Source organism: Nymphalis io, chromosome 5 (assembly GCF_905147045.1).
Source record: "Nymphalis io chromosome 5, ilAglIoxx1.1, whole genome shotgun sequence".
NCBI lineage: Eukaryota > Metazoa > Arthropoda > Insecta > Lepidoptera > Nymphalidae > Nymphalis > Nymphalis io.
The window spans coordinates 5,291,695-5,313,056 of record NC_065892.1 but is presented as its reverse complement, the minus strand read 5'-3'; the positions used below and the strand labels follow the sequence as shown (position 1 = coordinate 5,313,056).

The 21,362-nt window shown below is 30.2% G+C and overlaps 1 protein-coding gene across 1 annotated transcript; it reads right to left on the bottom strand.

The window, feature by feature from the left end:
* Positions 1–834: 834 nt before the first annotated feature.
* LOC126768363 (uncharacterized) lies at positions 835–19,531 on the bottom strand. The gene is made up of 7 exons (XM_050486387.1): positions 19,459–19,531; positions 5,632–5,678; positions 3,645–5,051; positions 3,306–3,576; positions 2,100–2,507; positions 1,428–1,518; positions 835–1,028 (listed from the first exon to the last, which is right to left on the bottom strand). The coding sequence occupies exons 1-7, from the start codon at positions 19,486–19,488 to the stop codon at positions 838–840; spliced, it is 2,445 nt and encodes an 814-aa protein (XP_050342344.1). The 5' UTR covers positions 19,489–19,531; the 3' UTR covers positions 835–837.
* Positions 19,532–21,362: the final 1,831 nt, after the last annotated feature.

Below are 21,362 nucleotides of genomic sequence, written 5' to 3'. Positions count from 1 at the left end.
ATTTATAAAATTTCAAATATACATCATTAATTAAATATCTATTAATATATAATTTATCACAATATTTTTTTCTTTAATTTGTACATTTATATTATTTATTAACTTACAATTAGAATTATTTTATATATATATGTAATAGCAAAACACGTGTATTATCGTTATGTCTTAGAAAGCAATGAAAATGTAAGGTAAGTATATAAATTATATAAAATGATGTTTTAACTGTTTAAATTAAACTTGTACAAATACAAATTTTTGAGTATTATGACTGTTTTTATTTTGTGTCACGTATTTGTTTAAGTTTTTTTTAATTCATCTAATAATTACCTAAATATTATAAGGAACATATTAATATGATGACTTATTATTATATATCAACGCTTGATGTTTATCATATATCTATGTCAAGTAAATATGTGCTAAACCGATAGCGTTTTGATTGAAGTATTAAACCAGAATCAATAACTTAGTCAACCATCAACTTTTGTTCACTATATTTTTTTTAAATGTATTCTTTGTTTTAATTTTTTTATCGTTGAACCAATTTTTGTTATTTAAAATTACTGAATAAGAAATTGAATTTTTTTTAATCCTTATTAGATAGATTCATATTATACAGTTGATTGTTCCTAAGTTTCACAAACAGCGAAGTCATCATAAAATATGTGCAAAATTTAAATAGGATTCTAATTTTGTGTTTTTACATTTATAATTCAAAATTGTATTAAAAGTAGTTTCATTACATTGGCCAAAATATAACATTTATTTTGTTATATTCGTGTATTTAAGCTCTGTGTCATCTATACGAGATTTTTTTATTTAATAGGATTTTCGTTATTAATAGGATTGACCCTTGTATTTAACTTTCTGCTCAGAGTGGTTGACGTGGTAGTCGAAACCAAGTAGACTAGGGTCGAAACCAGCTATAGCTGTTCCAATTGGGCGAGCAATAGCGACACCAGAGGCCGCCACCGCTGTTGCCATTGGCCGGGAAGCGGCTAATCCAGTTTCACCAATCACTGCCAAACCTAGAAATTTCAAATTAGCATTAAATAAAATGTGAAATATAACAAAATTCCTATTTTTAAAATCAAAGATGCATGCGCCGTTTTTGTTTAAGTGATGTACTATTTTATAATAGTAGTTACATTTTGTGAGTTTGAATTATTAAAAAAGTATAAGTATATATTAGTTAAATTATCCTAATAATATCTGACAACACCAATATTTGTAATTATATAAAAAAAAGTTTGACTTTTTACAAAAAATGCGGGCTTTATTAAGGTCTCGTTACAAACGTCAAATGTCGAAAACATGTAATTATATTCTTACAAATAATAAATTTACAGTAGTAATAAGAACAGATTTTAAAATAAAGAAAAAAAATTCTTTATTATGCTTTATTTGCTCGAATTTCAAGAACATACCAACAGGCTTCGCTTCAGCAATTATGGTGCCCTCGAGATAAGATTCACCGGTATCCATTGGAGAGTCGATGCTGATGCCTTCTTCGCCAACCTTGGTTAAGAATAATACCTTATATTATCGAAAATAGGAAAATGCACAGAATTGAATAATAATAAGGCCCTGAATTTCAAACAATTATGTAAAGATAAAATTTTTTTAAATTAGGAATTTAAACTTCATTTTAATTCCTAATTTAAACAGCTAAGCTTACGTATATGTGTCTTATTTATCTATGTCATTATTTTTCGACCAATACATATTATAAATTGTCTAACTTCCAATAGCAAAGTCAGTGGTATTTAAAAAGTCCTTCTCTTTTCAGTGTTTTGATTATTAATTAAACATCACAGGTTGTCTTAGAAAATGCTTAAACAATATATTTTTTATGTTTAGATCAAGGTCAATTATAAGCACGTAAGGCACCTACCTCTATTGACAACCCGCAAAATAACATAAATAAAAGACTTTGAAGGATGGTCAGCTTTGTACGAAGTTGGTACAAGGAACCTCGAAAAAAGTCTGCTATTTTATTCAAGTGTATTAGTTATTTGTCAGTGCTTATTAGTTATTTTAAATATAATATATTTCCAAAATACTTTTATAATGACATATCTATAGAAAAGATTACTTACATCATCGTCATATGCGTCGTCGTATTTTCTTGTGAGGCTTGCATTTTTTTTAAACAGAACGTCAACATCATCTCCTATTTCATCGATCAATTTAATAGTATTAGAAGCAGCTTCCCCTAATGAAAATAGTTGACCCTTGAATCTATTTTTTTCTTGATTACCTAAACGGCCAGTTTTTCGTCCTATATTGTGTATTTTCAGTAAATTATTCGATAGAGTTTTAAGGCTCTGTAAATTTGCAGCTAATACTTTGGACAGCAGACTTTCATCCTTGTTTTTGACTATGTTTTCATTACTTATACTCTCTTCAGCCACTACTTTCTCGCTAAGAATTGATCCTGTTGTATCTTTCTTCACTTCTAAATATTGGCCTTTTGCGCCTCCATAAAAAGGGATGTATTGTATAGCACCACTATAAAAAATAAAATATTTTTCCTTAAATTGAATACTTGTATGTTATAAGATGATTATTAGATAACCTTAAAATCAAATAACTGACACATGATATCTTAACACATTAATGTCTGATTCAAAATTCTATACAAGCTCTGAATGCTGAAGCTCTGATGAATATGAGATGGTTATAAGTAAGATAATTTGTCATTTTAACAAATATACATATCTGACATCTTTTTAAATAATCAAATAATAAATTAGTTTTTTTATGAAAACAGATAGTATATTATATCTATATTTATAAAAAGACAATATTTTATGAGTTATCAGTATGGGCCATCTGATGAGTGGTCACCAACGCCCATAGACATTTGTAAGAAATGTTAACCATAGCTTACATCGCCAATGCGCCACCAACCTTGGGAACTAAGATGTTATGTCCCTTGTGCCTGCAATTACACTGGCTCACTCACTCTTAAAACCGGAACGCAACAATAACAAGTACTGATGTTTTGCGGTAGAATATCTGATGTGACGATGTGGTGGTACTACCAAGACGATTCAGTTTAGTTTATTCTATTTTATTTGACCTTAAGATTGATTTATGTGAATTAATATATTATTTTAATAAAACAATGGTAATTTATCACTGTTAATATTTATTTTACATGTAATATACATTGTAATATATCAATATTAAACATTATATAGCCGAAAAATATTTTCAAGGATAGTCGAAATTATTTTTCGATGCATCGTCGTTATTTAATTATCTTAGTTAATGTCATATTCGTATACATTCAATTCTGATTCTGCATGGGCGATACCTCCCGGTCCAGCTACAGCAGTTGCTCTTGGGGTATGTATAATTGACCCTGGTTCACCTTTACGTATCACCACATTTGATATTGGATTAGATATAGCAACACCATTTTCTCCACTCATTGCAAACGCTCGTGGATTAATGTGAAATACAAATGTAGGATCTTGCGAAAGTTGATCAACGAAATTTTCACCATCGTAATAGAAAACTTCAGTTGCTTTGCCCTGATGCTTGTTCTTCATAACGGGATTGTAGTATCTATTAGTAACAAATAGCTAATGTTAATACAACTAAATATATTTTCATATCGGAACTAGGATCATATTTGTTCGATGGGATGATAATAAATAACAGGACCAGTTGCAACTATTTTTCCTTCTCTTATAGATTCTAACGCTCTGAAATCGTATCCCTGGTGTTGAGGTCGAGATATTGAGGAAAAGAGATCAGAGTAAGGTGATAAGGCTACAACTCGAGCATGAGGTCCAGCTATGGCTAAACCACCTGGTTTAGTATAAGCTAGTCCACCTGGACCAACAATGGCCGTACCGCCTTTACCAGCTGTTGCTATACCACCTGGACCAGCAATAGCTACTCCACCTTTACGTACTTTAAGTTTATTTATAAAGAAGCCAGGACTCGGTGCAACAGGCTTTTTGTTCCAAAACCAAGTAAAATCACTTGCAAAGGGAAAACGTAGATCACCTTCAGGATCACTATTCTTAAAATCATCAGTTGATTCAACAAGCGAAGGTCTTTTACTTGGTTTGCGAGTAATGCTTGGTTTTGATGGGTAAATTTTTTTACCAGTTTCACTTTCTTCGATTTCTTGTTCTGGTGCTTTCGTAGAAACAGTTCGCTTTTTTAGTTCACGAGATTTTCTCGAAATTGTTTTCTTCTCGGAAATCGTATTATCGCTATTAATATCAGCATAGTTGTTATTTTTAGCAGTAGTATATGGTTCTTTTAAATTCTCAATATCTTTCTCATTTTTGTCAGTAGGCGATTTTTGTTTTCTGGTGCACACATCAGCGTTTTGTCCATATTCAATTAAATTATTCAAACCACCACCTTGACTAAAGGCAACCAAAGGATTCTTTATCAAAACAGGAAAGTATTGAGCAAATGGTTGAAAACTATCTAGTGAGAAAGATGGAAACGATGAGAATGTCGGAAATGATGGAAACCCTGGAAATAATGGCTGCTGCTGTCTAGTTTGATATATCTCATTTGAATAGGATTTCAAATTATTATTTGTAGCATATCCATTAAGTATTTCATTATAAGAAGGTGGGGAAACAACTGGTACATTCATTGTATATGGGTTTGATATATAAGGAATCATTGGGTTTGGAAAATAAATATTAGGTGTTAGTTTTGAAGATCTTGAATAATAATTTCGATCATCATCTTCGGTGAGAAAGTTGTTTTGTTTCTGATCCTCGAGTGTCTGTTTTGATGGTTTTGCTGACGCTATAATTTTTTGAATTTTTTCTAGAGTTTCTCTATCGATACCGTTGGGTTTATCGCTGTAAGGCTTGTTTAAATTGAATTGACCCCGAGACGGTTTATTTAGAAAACTATTTATAGTTTTAATTTTTTCAACAATATCTTTTGTACTATCTTCTTTAATATTTATATTTGAATCTGCTTGATAAGAAATAGATCCATCTTCTGTGTCAGCAATAGCTTTAGAAGATGCCTTGTCAGTAGTATCTTGAGTTACTGACGATCTGAAAATATTTAATTATACATTATTACAATTTCATTTATCGTTGATATTTTAGACTAAGCGGATTATTTTTGCGTGAATTATAAAAGCAGTGATGTAAGCATAAGGTACATTAAACAGCATACCTGAACCTCTACCCCGGCCAGTATAAGTTGCTTAAGTAGATTCACACTTGAAACTTTACTAAATACTGTTAGTTGTGCACAATAATCCTTAGTTTTGTTAGCGTATGTAAATAAATATTTATACAGAATAATAGTTATTCATCATATTTCTATAAAATATGTACACACGATCATTAATAATGCTAATATTATTGGTGAACAATAAATTTCTTTGCTGTATCATTTTAAAATTAAATCAAATTTTAAAAGTACCAAATAGTAAACATAAGTTTTAATGACCTAAATCTATTACAAAATATTTTTGAGTAATAGTATATGAGCAAAAAAAAATTTTTAAATAATACATTAATGTAATTTATTTTTTAAACTATAAAGTATATTGAGAATTACTTAAATATACTAATTACAATAAGTATTTCATTAAACTACTTAAAAAAACTGCTTATTTATACTTACTCATTAGGTCGTGATGACACCTCTGTTAGACAGCAAACCAACAGCATCTAAAACAAATGCATAAATAAGATTCTCACGACCACTTTAGTGTTGTTACTTTGGAAGTTTATTTAGCGTGAAAATAAACCGTTAAAACAAATCCATGTTGGATTTTACTGTAAACAAGCACAAAAAAGGACAGTACTGTAGCACTAGTTTCATTATCTTTGACTTACATAATAATATGTTCTTTATTTACGACAAATATAAATATCTAACATTATTAAAATTATAATGTAATTGATGATGTAAGCCTGATCGATGCACAAACGTAGTTGCATATAGTCTGTATTCATTTTTATAACCCGATGGGAAGGCAATTCAATACGATCCGAGATCAAGCGTTAGTCCATCGGCTTTAAGTGAGAGTGTATACACTGTGAGCTTCCTTCGGGAATGCTACTAAGAATTTCTTGCCAGATTTATTAACTCGACCCGGATTTGGACCCAACACTTCGGCAGCCTATAAAGCTAGTCACTTGACCAACGAGACAGTTTATAATTAGAACGCGATGTCGCGTTATGATAGACATTGTGCTCGAGACGCAGCAAGGTTCATCTAAATAAGCGCAACCTCTTGGGTCACAAGAAGCGTAGATCACGCTGGAATTTTAATGGAAATATTTTCTTAAATATTTTATTGTCGAGTCGGTCACTGAGCTGGCTTTCAATTTCGTTCTTAATTCATTTTCATCACCTTTATTAAGGTAATGCCTCTGGATTTATGTAAATATATAATATAATATAATATTATTACATATGAATACACTGACTGTAGACTGATTCATTTGCAAAAAGTGCTAATATTTGCCATTAAACATGACCGACGGCTCGTAAGTAGAACGATGAACAAAAAGTTCAACTCGTCACTCTCACCTAAGAATATAAGAATGTAATAGTGGGCTGTTTTTATGATAATTGTACCGTTACTTTGCTGTGATGCCGTTCATGTTCTGGTTAAAAACATGAATTTATATATATATATATAATTTTTTTTTTTATTAAATCAAGTTTCGTTAAGTACTTTTGAATGTCATACTAATATTATAAAAACGTTTAGTTTCGTTTGTTTTTTTTTCGATTTTACGCAAAAACTACCTATCTGATAGATGTTGAATTATCATTTTAATATTATTTGGAAGTTCTGTATTTATGTATCGTACTTTTTACGAAACAATTATGTTACTACTACCTACTTTGCCGTAGCCGATGAAAATTGTCGGCACAGATGCTTGTTTGGTTAGTATCAAAATCGAAATAATATTTAAAAATAATTTATTTTGTTCTGTAACTTTTTAGCGCGAAAAGCAATCTTTTATATCATAGTTACAGAAACAAAGCTTCTATTGAAAACTCGGAAACAATTGTACAACCTTTATGTAATATAGAGTAATATCACAATTTATAACCTTATGAAATTAAATTGCGATTGTCAACGTTGAAGGTACAAGTTACTATTGCGCCAGTCACCCGTCAAATTATTCATACATTATCTAAATAAAAACATGACGGAAGGTATTAATTTAATTCTTAATTGTATTTATTGGGTTCACCGTTATTGTTTTATATGTCAAGGATTAAGATACATTTATAAATAGTTACTGTATTAAAAGTACGTAAAGGCTCCCGCGAACATCAGCAGAACTTATCTTAATATATGTACATACTAATATTGTGAATGTGAAAGTTTCTTGTAACAATTGACCTAGTAGATAAAATCTTGGTTTTATTAAAGGTCATGAGTTATTTGTGCAAGAAAACAATCAGCTGACGCTTAATTTTATTTTCATTTACATACGTGTTCATTTTGGTATATTTATAAAAGAAGTAGAATAGCTGAGCTGAAAATGGTGATCCTATAGATTTAGAACTTTTCTTAAAACTATGCATAGCTTAATTATTTAAGTTATTTACTAGTTAAGTTTAATAAGGCCAATGTTTGCAAAATATTTCTTAAAAAAAATAGATATGATAAATTTTATTTTTTTCTAATAAGTTAATGAGTTTACAATTATTTCAGATGTGATCAAAATATTGAAGTGTTTTAAATGTATTGTATAAAGTTCTTATAAACTTTTTATTTCCTAATGAATTGATGTGGACTTATATTTGAGTGGATACCAATAATATATATTATGATGGAAGTTTGTGCGCGTCCTTACAAATAATTACATTCAAAATGTCAGTAGTCTGTCAAGACATACAAGGATGTCGAAATGCTAGATAAATTCTAGCCCAATTACTTACTAGGAAGGAATTGCAGACTCATTTTCATTTTTTATAAGGACACTTTTGTCCAACGCGTGACTATTTTCGAAATTCTATAGCTATATCGCATAAACTTTATAAAAAAATTCTAAAATATAATTAAAAGGAAAATAACTTGTATAATTATTGCAAAAAACTATAACCGTTTATCATTTGTTAAATGGTATTATACAGCCTTCATACCAGAATAATTCCTTATTCTTACCCTGTCAGCTAGACTTAATTAAAATGATTATAACCAAGTCATATTATTAATACGAAGGTTTTATATATTTATATTTAGCAGATTTACATTTTTAATCAGAACGCAAAGCATCTAGTAAATAATTATGTGCGCGTGCTTAATTTATTTTTTCTTACAAAAGCCCGTATTTTTATTCGACAGATTGACCATAAAGATTCATTTTTATGTAAGTAACTGCAGAAATCGTAAACTATTTTCTGTGTATCGCAAAATATAATAAATAAAGATAATTAGGATTTAATCTTGTATTTTATGAGTCATGTCAGTGTTATTTTTTAATTTACGGCCGACGTGTTTTATTCTTTTTAATCTGTAACTTGTGTGCCTTTCGTTGTCCGTTATTGGACTAGTTTCGCACCTTTTCACATTAGCATGTTACGTTGCCGTAAATGAAACGTATGTTTTATTTTTAAACGACTTCAAAAAACGTTATATTTTTGACGCGATGTATGTTAACCAATTACTTGAAATCGGTGGTCACTCTTTATGTATATAGAACAAACTCGAAATCCAACGCCGAAAACGATCGTAAAATGTCAGAAAATGATATGCGACATTTATCATAACAATCATACCATTACAAGGATACATGCATCAGAATAGTATATCAACATAAGTCGGCCGTCAACATTTCACGGATAAGTAATGAAGTGAATTTTTACGGAATAGCATTGCTGTTTGTTATAGAAATTGCTTTGGTAGTTTTAGTAGAGGCGTGGGTAAGATTGGATGGCTTGGTTCACGCTGATTAATTTAAAATATACTAATACTATTGAATTTATATATCATATTCGTTAAATACTTTACATATAAGTCAGTAATTTATTCAGTCACTTTAAGTTAAACAAGAGTCTTGCAATATAAGACACGTATTATAATAATCTGGCTTAAGACATTTATTTCTCAAAAAATAACACTATTTACTTAATATGAGAAATACACGTTAATCATATAAGTAAATACAAAAATTATAGATTTATTCCTCAATGTTTAGTGCAAATTCTATTAATTTTGTTTTTTTAACAACTTGCTTATTAATTTATTTTTATAGACTTATATATAATAATTATATTTGCTTATTTAATATAGACCTTAATAAAAACTCTTTGAAAGTAAATGTGTAGAAATATTTAACAATTTAACCTATTTAAAATCTTATTTTTCACAATAATTTAATTATCTTCATATACTATAAATACTATTCAATGAAATAATTTATCCCTTTAAAAATAACAACTGTGAACCTTTTAACACAATAATTAATGGGTGACATGTCTTTTGTCTTTACGAGTAGCATTTAATTGTCACATTTTTATTTTTATTACCTAGTAGCGACTGCGTCACGTCAATCGACTTTTTTAAATCGTATTAAACTGTGAAGTTACTTATAAATGTGTAATGTATATGTAACAGCCTTTAAGCCTTTAAACACAAATTAAGCACATAGTTACATGCACAAAGTTTAGTGGGCTAGTGAGGCAGTCTGGGCTTGAACCCACGATCATTGGTTAAGATTCACGCGTTCTAACCACTAGGCTATCTCGGCTTTAAGTTACTTATATAATAATATTATATATTTAAACCTTCTCCTTAACACGTTGCATCTTTTGGTATAAGTTTTGGTAATATACATAATATAAGCTTATTCAGTAAGGCATTACAAAAAAAAGGCTTTTCATTTAGTTAACTTATGTTTGGATTTAACATGCTCAATAACGATTCAAAAGTGTTTGAACTTTTGACGTTTTTTGATGTCTTTATATCTATGTTATATTAACTTTTTAATATTTTTTCATAAATGTAATTACAGACACAAGGGACATAAAATCTTGTTCCCAAGGTTGGTGGCGCATTGGATATGTAAGCGATGGTTGACATTTCTTACAATGCCAATGTCTAAGAGCGTTGGTGATCACTTACCATCAGGTGGCCCATATGCTCGTCCGCCTTCCTATTCTATAAAAAAAAAAAAAATCTAAAATCGTTTGATTACTTTGAAATTATCGTAACAAAAATGTATATTGTCAAAAAGTGTTTTAAGTGTTTGTATTAAAATATATAAAAAACACACATGGTTGATTATTGCTTTATCAGGGTTATATTGTGCTAAACTGTATCTGTTTTATTTTATTTCTTATTCATATTTTATTTAAATGAAAAGCTAATCCTTATTTTTCTTCGTACTCTGCGTTCACATATTGTTTACCAGTTAAATTTATTAGTACTAATTTATAACTGTTACGATGCGTTTCCGATTCTATTCAGAACCGACTTCGACCGAACTGCAACTCAATTATTGTGTTATGAAAAGAAAAAAAGTGATGATTACATTTCGATTCGATTGCTATAAAGTGACAGTATATTAATAGGAAGTCAGGGCGCCTCTGATTGAGTTGTAAGTTTGTACAGCTTTTGGCTCTTGTGTGTAAGTTTCTGGCATAGAGCCATCAACGTAGGAACCAGGTGGAGAGTCGTATCGTATAATTGTTTACAAACAAATTCCAAGAGCCATTACATTGCAACCCGTGGGCATTAGATATTGATTACATAATAAATGATTTCATCGTCCATCATTGTTAAAAATATTAGTAGGTAATACTAATAATAATTAGATCTACAGTACTTGTGCGACGTTTTTTAAGTTTCTAAATATCCTTTTAAAAGTCAAATCAAAAAGTATCAAATATGGTATGGTTGTAATGATTATTATGAAAGCCGCTTATGCCGTCCGCTGCTGCCCGGGCACGTGCCTCATATCAATAGGGTAAATACGTCCCTACCATGGATGTTGCTTATGGTTACTCGGTTTTACTCCCAAAAATATCGTCAATGAAGACATAAGATATCAAACGTGAATATTAAACAGTAGGTACGTTAGGTAGTAAATGTCCCATTGATAAGCTTAAGACCTCTTCTTCTATTGAGGAGAAGGTTTGAAGCACATATTACACGTTGCTCTAATGCGGGCTGGTGGATAAACATATGGTTGACTTTCATTCGACACATGCAGGTTTCCTCAAAATAATTTCTTTCATCGCCGAGCACGATATGAATCATAAACACAAATTAACCGCGTGCCCGGGTGTGAAAGCGCAATCTTCGGTTAAGATTCACGTGTTCTAACCACTGGGCCACCTCGACTTATATTTATTTAAAGAACTCAATTTTTTATCGAACGGGACTTCTACTTCACACAGTGAAGCGAAGGTCGTGAAAGATTAATACATATGTAACTGTACTCAGCTCCGAATAGCAATATTATTAACTTGGCACGGAGTCATTGCGTTCCAAAAACTCCGTTAGGCTTTTAACAATCAAAAACCTCATTACTATAACCTTTTATTTAAGACACGCTCTGTTACCGTGAAAATCTATATCAAGTAACTATTTTTTATTATTTTTAATGTGTTATATGAGCCGCTGTATTTTATAAATAATATATTGTTTATAATTTGGTTTATTAATAAATATAAATCTCATATCAAAAAACATCGATAAATATAGCTTATTATTATAATCAATCCATCCAATCCCATTGCGAAACTGTCCACCATCCACCTCTCCTTTTTGAGGAGAAGGTTTGGAGCTTACTACACCGCTGCTCTGATGCGGGTAAACGGATTCACGCGGTTTATCACGCCGATTATCATCCGCCACGTGTAGGTTTCCTCACGATGTTTTTAGACACCAATGGGAATAAGATAAATCATAAACACAAGTTAAAAAGGAAAACTTAGAGTGACTTGCTGCGTGATCCTCCATCACGGCTGTATTATGTTTACTTACACTTTTTTTAATTATTATTTTCCTATAATCTTGTATCATGTACAATTACGGAGAAGAAAATACTCGTTCAAGATACTTAGTGGTTTCTCTTTTAAGCTCATTATAATGTTATTATTTTTAATTGAAGTCCAATTTTAATACGATTTATTAATGTCAACGTTTATTAATATTTGTTACTCTGCTTATATACGTTCTTTGGTAATTATATGTTCTTAATAAGATTTTTTAAATAAGTTTTTTGAGCAGATATTATATCAGATATTGATTTTAAACAACTAATTATTAAGAATGTGTTTATCTTCCCAAGATTAAAACTTAATGTGCTTTAATTATTTGTATATCGGTTATCCGATTCAATGGTTTAGTGGCTAGGTTATATGAATTCAGGTTCCGGTATCGAAACCCGTCTTGTTTGCGTCTTTAAAAGTTATTTGAGTATATGACAAGGAAATAAATTTCAGTAGTTGCCATTGGTAAGTAGTTGCTAATATTTCTCACTTGTGTGTTAGAAAGCAGGTGGAGGAGCCGTTAGATCTGTGGCTGATTCTCTTTGTCCTATCGGACCATCAGAGTTAGTAATAGAGAGTGAGCCTGTGTTTGCGCATACATTGAATTAAAAATGCAAATATATAACATTTGCATTTTCAATTTCATTGTCGTTGATAGGAGAGCATTATTATTATAAAATGAGATTTTTTCAATTCTTTTTTGCACAACACAAATGTATGTGTCGATCTGACTAAACTATCCTAACCAACCTTTAGAAGTGCCTGAATGTTTGTAAATGTGTGTGTACATGTAACAGAATTTATACGATACATGCAGGTTTCTTGGCAGTGTTATCCTTCATAGCCGAGCACAAGATGAACACACAAATTAAAGGTTTTGAACCGGCAATCTTCGGTCAGGATTTACGAGTTCTACCAAAAGGGCCATCACGGGTCGATAACCTTAAATTGAAAATAATAAAATTAAATTACTTATTTTAATAATATTAAGTTGCCATCCATTTCTGATGAACAAAAACGATTTGTTTCCTATAAAATTCAACACAGTAACCTACAATTTAAAGGATCATTATTAATGGACGTATATACTATATATAATACGACCTCTCTATAAACGTGAAGGGCAACAAGCACTTAATAAATAAATTAAAACATGAACCGAAAATTAATTGTATTTCTAGAAAGACACCGTCACGACTTAAATGATCACGAATTAAGTAGTCCTGACAAATATTGGGTCACTTCTATTATATCAACTAACTAACAGGAGATACTATAGTGCATAAAATTGCATACGTAAATACAGGTACGATTTCTATTTTCACACTTTCATAATTTTTTTTTATAGAATAGAAAGGCGGACAAGCACATGGGCCACCTGATGGTAAGTAGTCACCAAACACCCTTAGACATTGGCATTGTATGAAATGTCAACCATCGCTTACATAGCCAATGCGCCACCAACCTTGGGAACTAAGATTTTATGTAATTTATTTTATTTAATGAGATGGGATAGCTATTTGACACGATTGCAGAGTCATCAAGTGCAGGACCAAAGCCTCTATGTCCTATGTGAGGTAAGGGAATGTAATTTCTCACTTGGTAAACGTGGGCTGCTACTGAGAATCTCTTGACAAGACTGGGGTCCTGGATTAGAATCGGAGACTAAGTGACGCTTATACTCTTAAGTGCTATTAAATTAATTATTTTACAAGATATATATACATAATAAAATATATGTATTTTTTAATCCAATGCAAAGTAAATAATGATACTCGTTTCATATAAAAATTAATTAAGCGTATATAAAAATTATACGACTAATTGAGAGCCTGTGTTATTGAAGTCGATTAAAATGTGTCGTAATTTGAAACATATCTATGAAATAAGCCGAGGATGTCAATTAAATATATAAATGTAAACAAATTTGTGTAAAAGTTAATTTGACAGTAAAATATGCGTGCATTGCACAATATTTTGCAAATTAAAAAATACACACTAATTGTAAGACATTTGATGTAACTATTAATTAACCTTTCAGCATAACTATTTCGACACTAATTAAAAATGAATTTTTTGGCAAAAAAAATAATTGTCAGAAAGACAGTCGGAAGAAATTATAAAGTTATTAAACACAACATTTAAATATTGATTTCAAAAATAGCTGTGAATATTATTTGTTTACACGTACAGTCACTGTTTAAATTAATATTTAATTAATTAAAAAATAATTATCTGAGTACGATTTGGTCTGCTCAATTACCACCAGGTATTGGCTTTTCCACAACCAAAACAAAATCCTTAATTCAATATAGAAGGCGAAAGATTTATACGTTTTGAAGGGAAAGCCGAGATCACTCAGTGATTAGAACGCGTGATCCGTGACCGATGATCGTAGGTTTATACCCGGGCAAGCACCACTGAATTTTCATGTGCTTAATTTGTTTTTATAATTCATCTCGTACTTGACGGTGAAGGAAAACATCGTGAGGAAACTTGCATGTGTCAAATTTCACTGAAATTCTGCCACATTTTTTTTTTTATATAGAATAGGAAGGTGGACGAGCATATGGGCCACCTGATGGTAAGTGGTCACCAAACGCCCTTAGACATTGGCATTGTAAGAAATGTCAACCATCGCTTATAGCCAATGCTCCACGAACCTTGGGAACTAAGATTTTATGTCCCTTGTGCCTGTAATTACACTGTGTGTCCACCAACCTGCATTGGAGCAGCGTGGTGAAATAAGCTCCCAACCTACTCCACAAAAAAGAAAGAAGAAGAGGCCTTAGCCCAGCAGTGGGATATTCGCAGGCTGTTGCTGTTTCTTACTGTTACAATATATAAGCACACTTACCTATTGATTGTTTAATTACTGTCTACCACCAGTTCGGAAAAGAAAATACCCTGACCTAAAATGAAAGAATACATCGGGATGTTTTTTTTGGCAGATTTTGTTTATAAATTTTAAATATATATTATATACGAAGAAATAGCCAGTTCCCTAGGTGCCTTTTGGCTTGGCTCATAATCCATCAACATACTAACAATGTTACAATAATGCATAAAAGCGTTCCTCTAGAGTTTTTTTTTTACACCACTGAACCTCACATTTATATATAAATTATTTTCCATGTATTTGAGATATTGGTACAATCGACTTCGATTTATATTACGATGCTATTAGGGTGGACCGGTTCTATACAAAAAAAGAACAAATTTAATAAAATTGAATCACTCAATAGGATCAACGAAATATTCTCTACATATATAGGTTTTACTTAATAAGAGATGTTTTAAATTTAATTACGACAGAAAAAATAATTATATTAAAAAAAACGGTTGAAAAGATTAAATTGTATAAAATATTATGTAAATTATAAAAAAAAATGTAAATAATTTAAATTATATATAAGTATTTAAATTTTGTTAAAATAGAATGTCGAAAACAGTGTAATTTTAAACGATTGTAAACCAAGTTTTGTTCGATTTATAAAACACTTATCATACATACTTATAAAATATAATATAATTATATCCTTTTATATAATGAGAGATCCTAAGAGTTTGTTAACTAATTGTCAATAACAGTCCGGAATTTGGAAGTTGACAGTACTTAGACTCTTGTGCCTCGGAAAACACAATAAGCCGTTCGTCTTGAGCAGTCACTTGTGTTTGCATACACCTGAGACTAAAATATAACAAACGCGGCTAGTCTCTTGAGAAAGGCCATAATGGCCGAAATCGTTTAAGAAAACATTGTCATCACATAATATTCTGAAACTTTAACAATTCTGTAAAAATAACACAGTTTAAATTAATGTTGCTTAAACTTATTGCTTGTTGGTTTCTACTAATTTTTGCCATGTATGCAAAACCATACGAGATTCTAGAGATGGATTTCAGTGATATTTTTTTATACTTGGAAATGTCTGGATAAATCAAAAATCAACGCGTAGTCGCTTGCACAATTTGTAAGTAAAAGTTATATAAAGTGTAATTAATTATGTCCTTTTAATCCAAACATTCGATTCAAAAGTAATTAAATATTGCAAATCAATCAGTATAAATATTTGAAAATCAATTAAATAATTTTTCATAAATATAAAAAAGACTGGAATATAAACGAATTTAATTTTTATTTACATTACAAAACATCAAACGTCGACAGCACTGGAAATATTATGATTTGAATTGTGTCTGATAGCTTTATGCGCGCATACATTTAATATACACATTTATGTACCGGAATTGAATTATAAATGCGCGTTACAAGCAGTTTGTTATATATACAAGTTGATATTTAAAGTTACTGTTCCAATCCTTGAGTCGTGGCTTAAAGATTTCCTATTAGCCTATAACTTTTCTCAAAAAGCAGGCTATCAAACTTGTACGAACTTACCAAATTGAAGTGTTTGGTCTTGGGATTAGCAAGTTCAACCATAGCTTTTTAATATGAATGTAAATTAACTAATAAATAAATTGTAAATCCGTTAGATATTTACACCTATGATAATAAATGATATAATATTTTGAGTTATGTTTAGCAAAATATATCCAAATATGGTAGACATGGATTTCAACAGAAAAAATAACCATTCAAATCCGTACAAGCATCGTTTTGTTTTTACACGCTTATTTTGGGTTTATAATGTGCTTTGTAGTGCAGTTAAGCACCGTGAGGAGACCTGAACTTTCTGGCCATAATATTTGTAGTATATTTACGAATACAGTTGAGCACTGAAGTCGAATAAGTCCCAAATCGTCTTTATAACAGAAGAGGACCTTTACAAGCCGTTTGACATTTAAAATCTATATAAGCATAGTACGACTGACTTACTCATCACGAGATCTCTGTACCACTACAGGTCCGATTGATCCGAAATTTAGCAAAGTACCCCTTTCGCGACGGTGATGCTCACTATGAACGGATTTTGTGCAGAAAATATCCAAAATAACTTTTTCATCATCCGAAATTCGGAACATAAGTATTAAACCAAATTAAAATATTAAAGAGGTTACTTTGAATATTTTACCCGTACAAAGCAGGGACGGGCAGCCAGTACCTACTGTGTTTAAAAACTGTGTTTATTTTATCGATACTGATATTCTAAGTGAATTTCTATAAGCTGTTCACAATTCGGTGCGCGTTCAAGTAAAATAAGCTTTATTGACAGATCATTGACTTGTATTAGAACATTCCTTAGCGTCTGATTTTATTTGTCACACGATTCGGAAACAAAGAAAACGCAAAATTTTCCTTGTTTATATTATTTATTATAATTTAAAAGTTAAATTGCTATATTATATATAATCCAATCAAACGAAAATATACTCCATTAAAGATATTGTGAGTACTTTTGAATCGTCATTTTATAAGATTAATGTAAATTTAAAGCTTTATAAATATCTATGTATATATAAAAAAATATTATAATCTTATTTTTAATTTTAAAAAAAAAACAATTAGGAACTTATTTATTTACATCTTACGTATTGATATGTGTCTGCCTTTATACATAAATCGTTACGTCATGTCACGTCAAGAAACAACTGGATAGATTTTGTTGAAAGTTGACATGATAATAGCTAATACAATATAGTCTTTAGCCCAAAAATATATGAAAAGTATTGTTTTCAATAATAGTTCCTATATTACCTTTTATTGGCACCCTACCCTATTTCCATAATATTAAATTAAGTCGTCATATTTCCACTAGTGAAAAAAAACCAGCTTATTGGTTTAATAAAAAATCAAAACCGAGACCGCAAGTGTACTTGACTCTATTCCAGTCAATATTTTCAAACTTTGATGTATGTTTGTTTTAAGTTCATTATTTTCTAATAAATAATAAAAAAATAAATAAATTATATTTAAAAAATGTCATGCCAATATCAATCTTACTGTTAATCATTATGTCAATCTTCATAGAAAGGTCCATCTGTCAAATTGTGAGATTATGGCAATGGAAACAAAATCCTCCAATTAAATAAACGGTATCATATAAGTACATCGGATTATAGCAACCGTTACAAATTCCATTGTCTCGTTCGTTTTAAGAACACACAATAAGACTTACAACTTGATATATATTACCTACATATTGTGATAAACTCAAAAGAGCTGTTTGATAGATGCCTACTTTCACAGTAACTGCAAAACGCATTACCCTCATTTTAGTCCGACTTGCGATTGTTATCCTCATTATATATTATTTTCTTTTTATATAAGAGATGGTATAGTTTTTCGTAATTCGCAAGCGTCTAGAGAACCTACTGAGAAAGTTAAACAAACATTAACAAAATTTAGTTTTTATTACCATCGTGATAGAGTTCACTTTGCTATACCATAGAATAAGATGAAATAGTGTTATTTTTTGTATGCATTCTGATCAATCATTGATTTGTTTTTTTTTTTTATTATCGTATTGTGTTTATTTGCTGCTTTGTTTAAAAGGTCATTTTACTGCATTCTGTATAAAATATTATTATATAGAACTATATGGAGTTGTATCGTATTTGTGTGAAATATTTATTAAGAGTTATTTATCGCGATACGATTTTTAAATATTAATATATTTCAAGTTAATTGTATATATACTTGACTAAAATAAAAATAAAGAAATGAAAACAATTTATGTAAACAATACATTTTATAACAAGCCTCGATTTTGAATTTCAAGTCGATCATGGATTTGAAACACGTGATTAATAATTAATTAAATTCAAATTAATCTCGGATACAATTACGGGCAGCAGAAGCTAGTGTTCTCGTTATTTTGTAAGCTATATATTTAAAAGATAGAACAGGACTTGAGTTTAATATAAATTAATCTGAAACGTACCGTGCATACAAATATTTATCAGACTTGGTACGAAATTAATACTTCAATAAAATATCTTGGCTTACCTACCTACACTAATGTAACGATTGTACTTGAAATTAAAATTAACTAAATTTTTTTAATTTCCTTTCATTGTTTTATAAATTAACTATTAGTTTTATTTATTTATACATGATTTAACCTAACATAAAATAACATGCAAAATATTGAGAATGAGTCGTTTTTAAAACCGATTTTAAACTATTTTAAGCAAAGAGGCGGAATTATGGCGGAATGGCATAAAATATATTTTTGTATCATTATATCACACATATCACAATATATTATATCATTAAATATCTTTTTGTTTATATATATTTTTTAAATATTTTTTAATTCTTACTTAAATTTTGAAAACAATGATATGATTACTCGAATCATATTGAGAACATTTATTTGAATTTTTATTTTTGTAATAAATAATGGTAAACAAGACGAGAAAAAGAGAGAATTAATACCTGTTTAAATTAACACAGAAATTCCCAGAAGTTCTTAAATTATTGTGGCAAGAAATCAATACGCTTTAATTGAAAGAAAGTTACATAAAACATATATAACAATTAAGGCTACATTCAAAATATTAACAGAATTAACTCACCAAAACTGCTATCGAATATTTCAACGGCATTTTTTGTTGTAAACAAAATCTGTTATAATTTCAGATACGTGCGTTCTCTCTCGTGTTGGTTTGTTGTTTGATGAGGCGAGCGTTCGGAAGCTTTTTCTAAATTTCGCGGTCAAGCCGTCGCGTTCCTACTATTATTATAGTTTTCGATTACGACTTAAAGGTGTGTTTTGTTTAACATATCAATGTTTTTGATTATATTGATTTATGGAGTACTAGTTTTCGTCTGCGGCTTCGCTCGCCTATAAGGGTCTAAAAAAGTAGGCTATATGCTTCCTCGTGGTTCAAGCTCGCCTGATATAAAATTTCGTTAAAATCGGTTCAATTAGTTTAGCTGTAAAAGCATAACAGACAGAAAGAGATACTTCCGTTTTAATAATATTAGTATAGATGTAGGATTTTAAAGGCAAGGTGAAACTATTTATCAAATGTAGAAGTATCACTTACATATTGGTTGTCAAAAATTCTACCACGATTCGAAAATAGCACTTCAGACCTGAGGAGAACCGGCAAAAGAAACTCAACTTTAACACTCACTTCCAATTTTGTAACCTGTTGGATTTATGTAAGGCAAATTTTAAAATCGCTACAATCTCAGGGAACGAGATTTCGATTCTGTGTTTTTTTAGTAAAACGTCTTGAACGGGAATGGGCTTGACACATACACATAGTATTGATCGCAGCAAGATCAATTTTTATTTACGTACTATTTGCCTTTATATTTTCTATGAAAATCATTATTTTTATGAAACATTTTTTGACTAAATGAATACATTACTGTATATTATTAAATAATTTTTAATTATCATAGCTGTATATAGTATTAATATTTTAATCGTTCCTTTGGTGTTTTATACGATAAATAAGTATTCGTGTAATTAAGCTTGTGATGATGAAAGCTACGTTAATAAGAAAAATATAATGCTTTTTTCACATTGTTGATTAATAAATTGAACGTAATTCATAAGGAAATTCAGTCGAGATCGATTCGTGTTTCTATAGTTACCGAGCAGGGATGTGAAAGTCATAGTGACATACGAATATGTATAGCTTATGGTGTAATAATAAAAAAAAAACATCTATTCTTTTGTCCGTTGATAATTATTTAACTAGTAGTTATTTAAATGTGTATCTATTAAATTTTTCATTTTAAAAAATAAATAAAACATTCGACGCAAAATCAATTTTAAATCTAACTTAATCGAGGAACATACATTTTGATATTGACTTTTTAATACCTTAATTTGATAGGTAATTTTTAAATTCATTTCACAAACAAACTCAAATAATAGGAAAAATTTAAAATATACTCAATAACCTAACCAAACCATACCATAAAAAATAATGTAATTATCCAGCAATTTAGATCCTATGTTTGTTTAGCAGTTCATTGTCAATATTAGGAATAGTTTATACCACAAGCTTACCATCAATCAGGTGGTTAATTTGCTTGACTGGTTTCCTTGTTAAGACTCGGGACCCACCAAAACTGCGATAGGAGATGAGGGAAGAGGCGTGGCCTATACCAAATACTATGTCATTATGCCAAAATATTTCTACTTAATTTCAGTAGACTCCTCTTTAACTTCTTGGTGGGTACCGGAATATTCCATTTGTATACTGTAACGGGTCATACTTTTGACACTTGTTTTAATTTGAACAATCTTTTAATAAAAACTCATTAAAAATGATGATCATGTCCTTCTGATCGATTTTGGCCGGAGACCGGAGTCGAAATTGTTAAAAGTGTGTGCACTCTCGTGCCGGAAAGCACGTGGAGCCATTGGCTTAGCGGCTTAGCTCTTTCCAGTCGTGTCGGATTGCCGTCCCATCGGATAAAAGTGAGGGAATGAAAATCTGAGATGTGCATCTGTGCT

Excerpts from the sequence above, each read along its gene's own strand:
- LOC126768363 (XM_050486387.1), bottom strand. The coding sequence starts at position 19,488 with ATGCCGTTGAAATATTCGATAGCAGTTTTG. Across the intron at positions 5,679-19,458 it reads AATATTCGATAGCAGTTTTG|ATGCTGTTGGTTTGCTGTCT; the intron begins GTGAGTTAATTC and ends CATTTGTTTTAG. Across the intron at positions 3,577-3,644 it reads TATTATCATCCCATCGAACA|ATACTACAATCCCGTTATGA; the intron begins AATATGATCCTA and ends TGTTACTAATAG.